Below are 6,000 nucleotides of genomic sequence, written 5' to 3'. Positions count from 1 at the left end.
TCATGAATAAAAATGAAGAAAACTGAGATGCGTTGCCAACATGCTAAAAATGTAGAAGAAAAATGCTTCAATTAAAGGAAATTTTGAATACGCAAGTAATTTGGCACAAATGATAAATAACCTCATGCGTTAAACATTTAACATTAAAGAGATGCTTATTCCAACATAAGAAAGATCATGAATAAAGATGCTTCTTTTACAAGGAAAATTATTTGAACATAGAATCTATTGGCATAGATGACAATAACTTACGCGGTTAATATTGGCATCTCTGTACTTTGTTCAGCAGCACAATTAGTCCATTGAAATGTTCCCAACATTCAGGATGATGATGAAGTACAGTTAGTAAAAGAGACGGGATGAAGTCAATATTCCTAACACACAGAAAACAATCAAAGCAGTAATATGTTTGTCATTCTTTTTCCTCTACAGAGCAACTTGAGGTTTCCCTTCCAAGACTTTTTTTTAAAGAGACAATAACAGATAATTTCATCCTCGAAATAGAACAAATACAGGACAACAGCAACCCATTTAACAAACAAGAGAAAGGAAGGAGAGTAGCCTCAAATCAACCCAGACCCTCATAATTCTAACCCATTGCATACTTCTGGGTCCAGCTCCTTGCAGTAGTTTCATACTTGTTCCTATCTGTCTTGTACATGTGAGCAATCTCGGGAACTAACGGGTCATCCGGGTTTGGATCCGTTAACAAAGAACATATCGAGAGAAGCACCTGGAAATTAACAGAAAAGCCCTTCTGGCCAGGTTAACAAAAAGGGACCAAAAATGCTTGAACTTGAGCAGGTTATAACGGATTATCATTGAATACACAGGTTGTTACATGGTGTTGTTGCTTTTCTCATAGAGGAAGCACATTACATCTATTTCATAGCGATGCTAGTTATCAGCTACCCAATGCAACTCTCCTCCACCATTGCATGGGACAGACAGTGAAGGATAAGTTGAAGGGAAAATTCAATAAGATGACAATAAAACCCACAAGGCTTTATGGATCTGAATGTAGGAGAAGTAAGAAAAAAGATGTGCAAAAGATGGGTGTAGTAGAATGTGAATGTTACAATGAACGACTAGATATATCCTAAGTAGATATATTATATGATATAGGGTAAGAAAGGAACACATCCTTAGGAAGTTAGAGGTTGCTCCTAATAAAGGTAAAGTTAAAGAAACGTTTGAGATGATTTGAGCATAAGCAACAAAGGGTGCGAATATAGCAAATTAGGAGAAGGCTTAAGATTACAGTTAATGAAGAAAGGAGCACAAAAGGTAACACCTAAGAGAACTACGTGAAAAAGGATAAGATAATGATTACTTTAGTGAAGAGGAATTCCCTTGACAGAACAGAGAAGACTAGTAACAGAGAAGACTAGTACCGACCCTGTTAGCCGATCCCTAAAATTTGGGACAGAATGCTTTGTTGTTGTTGAGGTATATGTCCATTTGTTGTGTCAATAAATAGATCAACCACACTATAATCTAACATCCACCAACTTTTAGAGTACTGGTAACTAGACAGATGCTATCCACCTAGCCAAAAACAAAACCTCACACGCCTTCTAACAGCTACATAAACCAGCAATGCAAAGTTAAAAAGAAAAAGGTCCTCCCCATAAATAAGGGCCATCCAAGTGATGCTAATACTAATTTGCATTGTAGAGGGTGGACGTAGAGATGGCACTGGTTTTGGCAAAATTTCTGTTAAAATCCTAGAGCTCCTATTCAAATTTAATCCACAAAGCTACTTAATCTGCAAATGCCAGCTCATTTGACAAAGGGAAGCTGGAATCAAGTGTGAAAGAAATATAGTGACCTTGGATATAGTTAATGCTGGGCTCCACTGCTCCTTCAAGATGTCAAGGCAAATGCTTCCGTTGCTGTTAATATTTGGATGGAAGACCTTTGTCCTGAATGCCACCTGCAAGTGCAAAATTATTTAGCAACCGATAACAATTAATTCCAGAATTATTTCTATTATACTACTGAAATATTCGCTCTTCCAAGTCCTATGGAGTCACCCAGGGGCTGACATGCAGCCTCTAATTCTGTGAGAAAAATATCACTTGTTATTAACACGATTAGAACATTTAAAACTTTCTTTTATGTTTCAAGCCGTAACCAGATCTAGAAGGTATCATCACTTAATTATGGTGTATGTCTCTAGCTGCAACCAGATCTAACCAACACTGATTATGCATGTAAATACATTTCCTACGACAAATATGCAAATATCCAAGCGATGCACTTGAGATTAATTTCATGCAACAAATTATACAATCAACTAGTGCTAGTATAGTCCCAGTAATACCTTCGGTGGTTTAAATGGATAATCTGGAGGGAAATGGATGGTAACTAGGAAGACACCTCCTGCATAAGGACTGTCTGGGGGGCCCATTATAGTTGCTTGCCAATGGAACATGTCTTCAGCCACGGGGCCTGCAAAGACTCACAACTAAGCAGTCATTATCAATCAATACCACAATCATCATCTCCATCTTTTTTTTTCTTTTGTGTGCGGGGTGTGTGTGTTTTCAGATAGTAGTTGATCACTTCACTCGATTTGTGCCTTATCACACATAGAGTACAATAAAACTAGACACGAAAAGATTTGACAACTCTTCAAATTTTCAACAGCTACTTTTTAGTTTCCTAGAATGATAATAACAAAAGGAAGGATAGATGGTGCAGGATTTGAACTAGGGTGAATTAAGGATGTTGATTTCCAAAAGTTTATGTTGTTTAAGTCTGGTGCCCCACTGGGTGAACCAAACAAAGAGGAAGCTAGTCACTCATATTAATTATTACCAAATTTTATAGTTATCAATCAAAATAAATAATATTTTTTTGAATAGTTTGGCATATGCTTAATTTCATTTTAGTATTGTTATTTTTAAAAAAAGGTCATAATAAATTTTCTCCAAGGACTTCTATCAACCTATCCTCAACCATTATTACGTGAAGTAGGCCTAATTGAGCAACAAGTATAATTATTGATAATGTGATCAACCTTCAGATTGTTTTCATTGTTCTTTAATATTTACTATATAGCAGCTGGAAATTCAATGAGGAAACAGTTGTCATTTATAGAGCACTGATAGATGTTGGAGAGCCTATCAATGTTGGAGTTCTGGTAGTTTCACTAATAATGTAGTCTTGGGACAAATAATGTATGTTCCGTATCAAGTTTTAGAGTAATACAAATACAGATATGCATAAAGCTATGCATAATACTGTTGGCTAACCACTTATGTTGCTGTATAGAAAATTATAAATACCCAGGTTAGTACTGACAGATTGAACTTAATAGTTCCAACCTAGTAAAAAAATTTCTCAATTGTTTGACAATAGATCAAAATAACTAAAATACCAAAAAAAGCATGGGTTATAGCTCATAATATAGTTTATTTTAGCCTCCATAGAATTATTTCACAATGGGTCAGAACAACTAAAAATGGCAAAAAAATCATGGATAATAGCTCATAAAATCTTTCATTTGCCCTGCGCGTAATTATTTGCCAATAGGCCGAAAAGACTACAAATATCTAAAAACCGTGGGTTACAGCTTAAGGAATCATGCTTTTTTTGCCTCCACGAAGTTATTTGGTGACTAGTAAAAATGACTAAAATGGTCAAAAATCATGGGTTATAACGTACGAAATCATGATATTTGCCCGTTGTGAAATTATTTGACAATGGCCCAAAATCACTAAAATTTGTGGATTATAACTCAATAAAATAAGAAATTTAACCTCCACAAAATAATTTAGCAACAGCTCATGAAATCTTTAATTACAGGCTCCGCAAAATTATTTGCCAGTTCTTAAAATGACTAAAAATTGCCAAAAACACCTAGGTTATATAGCACACAAAATCTTGAATTTTGGCCTCCGTAAAAATATATGTTAACGGGTCAAAACGACTAAAATGACAAAAAAAATTGTGGGATATAGCTCATAAAATCATGAATTTTGACCTCCTTGAAATTAACAATGTGTTAAAATAACTAAGAATGAGCAAAAATCATGCGTTATAGCTCATGAAATCGCAAATTTATTTTTCATAAAATTATTTACGAACTGGTCAAAACAACTAAAAATGGCCAAAAATCGTGGGTTATAACTCACAAAATCGTGAATTTTGGCCTCCACAAAACTATTGCCAACTGGTCCAAATGGCTAAAAGTGGCAAAAAATCACAAGTTATATAGCGCATGAAATTGCGAATTTAGGCATTCACAAAATTATTTGCCAACAGGTCAAAATAACTAAAAATGGTAAAAATTTATGGCTATAGCTCACGGAATAGTGAATTTCGGCATCAGCAAAATTATTTGTAATCAGGTCGAAACAACTAAAAGTGTCCATAAAATAGTAGGTAAGAGCTCTAAATTTCTTGATTTTTAGCCTCCACAGAATTATTTACCAAATGATTGAAACAAGTAAAAATGACCAAAAATCGTAGGTTATTGCTCACGAAATCTTAAATTTTAGTCCGCAAAATTATTTACTAACCAGTTCAAATGACAAAAAATGGCAAAAAAAAATCATGGGTTATATGCTCATGATATTGTGAATTTTGGTCTCCACAAATGTAATGGCCAATAGGTCAAAACCTGGAAAAACATTATGGGTTATCGCTCATGAAATTGCGGACGCATAATGTTGATTAGGAGTTCAATTGCACCCCTAACAATCAACAAATTACATTTAAAGCCTTCTACAATTAAGATTTTCCTATAGTTTTAAATTTGACTTTGAAATCTTAAGTAATTTGCATTTCAAATTAGTAGCCCATTTGCATTCAACCCCCATTGAAATTCGTAGCCCATTTTCATTTAGGTAAATAGATACTTATCAACCCCACCTTTAATAAAAATTTTCTAGATCCACCACTATGGTGTGCCGCTCATTAACAAAGCCCAATAACAATTTCAAACACTAAATAGCAAAGCCTATTAAGCCAGGTAACAATGAGTTCTTAACTCTAATAAAGCAATCCATGAGTTCTTAACTTTCAATAAAGCAATCCATGATTTTAGTCAAGGTCGATGCAATCTGGAGCCCACTATTTGCATACGTCATCTAGTTCAAGCACAACCTAAGGGATTGTTCATAATTGCCCACTGTCATCATTGACATACTTTGGTTATTTATTACTTTGTTAATTTTTACATATAAACAAAAGTCAAAAGAAATGGTCAAATCAGAAGAAAACATCAAGTAACGCATGCGTGTACTTTTTCCTCCCACCGCGCGGATCTGCAGCGAGTGAGAAGTTATACAAGCGCAAAAATCCAAAAAAAAAATTTTTTTTTGAAGGATTTCTCAATTCACACGATAAAAACCTATAATCGATACAATCAAAAGCAGAATTTTCCTAGATCTACAATCAAAATTTACAGAAAATACTGCAAAAATCAAAATAAAAACCGAACATAAACGAAACGGATCGGATCTGATGATACCTGCGCTGCAGGAAGTTGGCGGATCTTTCTGCAGATCCTTCAACTCCTTCAAGATCCGCTTCGACGCCATCGCCCAAAACCTAATCCCCCTCTCAAAAATTCAACAAAAGCAAAAACAAAAAAAATCAAATCGAACTCCAAAATGAAACCAAATCTAGAGATCGAAAGCGAAATAAAAAGCAGAGGTTGAGGATTACCTCGAAATCGAAGGATCCTCTCTGTAACGCACCAAGATTGAGAAAAAAAAGAAAGTGGAGAGATAGAGAGGACGAGTTTAATATCTCTCTTTTTTTTTAATTTACTTTTATGAATAAAATAATGTTTCGGGAAAAGTAATCGTAAAGGGAGCGTGAGAAAAGCGTGAGTGGACGGGGGACGGCAAAATGAACGGTGGAAATCACAGTAGTGGCGAGCCAAGTTGTTAAATCGACGGATGAGATCCGATCTGATCCTTAACATAATATAGTTTTCTGGGGCGAAATTTGCGAAATAAACCTATTTTGTTAAATACTTAGCAA

General features: G+C 35.0%; 1 protein-coding gene across 2 annotated transcripts; it reads right to left on the bottom strand.

Annotated features, from left to right (window-relative positions):
* LOC109847352 (ubiquitin-conjugating enzyme E2 10) lies at positions 341-5,788 on the bottom strand. 2 transcript variants are annotated; one of them, XM_020416586.1, is made up of 5 exons: positions 5,680-5,788; positions 5,483-5,562; positions 2,327-2,454; positions 1,832-1,936; positions 341-733 (listed from the first exon to the last, which is right to left on the bottom strand). In XM_020416586.1, the coding sequence occupies exons 2-5, from the start codon at positions 5,550-5,552 to the stop codon at positions 590-592; spliced, it is 447 nt and encodes a 148-aa protein (XP_020272175.1). In that variant the 5' UTR covers positions 5,553-5,562; positions 5,680-5,788; the 3' UTR covers positions 341-589. The 2 variants fall into 2 exon arrangements, with proteins under 2 accessions (XP_020272175.1, XP_020272181.1); XM_020416592.1 differs by having other exon boundaries at positions 5,483-5,573; positions 5,680-5,757.

Source organism: Asparagus officinalis, chromosome 1, assembly GCF_001876935.1.
Source record: "Asparagus officinalis chromosome 1, Aspof.V1, whole genome shotgun sequence".
NCBI classification, from domain to species: Eukaryota; Viridiplantae; Streptophyta; class Magnoliopsida; order Asparagales; family Asparagaceae; genus Asparagus; species Asparagus officinalis.
The sequence above is the reverse complement of the archived record's forward strand: the minus strand, read 5'-3'. Positions and strand labels throughout refer to the sequence as shown.

Bases quoted from the DNA above. Each gene is read 5' to 3' on its own strand.
- LOC109847352 (XM_020416586.1), bottom strand. From the start codon at position 5,552: ATGGCGTCGAAGCGGATCTTGAAGGAGTTGAAGGATCTGCAGAAAGAT. The intron at 1,937-2,326 runs GTATTACTGGGA...TTGCACTTGCAG, and splicing joins ATCCATTTAAACCACCGAAG to GTGGCATTCAGGACAAAGGT. The intron at 734-1,831 runs GTCACTATATTT...GTTAATTTCCAG, and splicing joins CAGCATTAACTATATCCAAG to GTGCTTCTCTCGATATGTTC.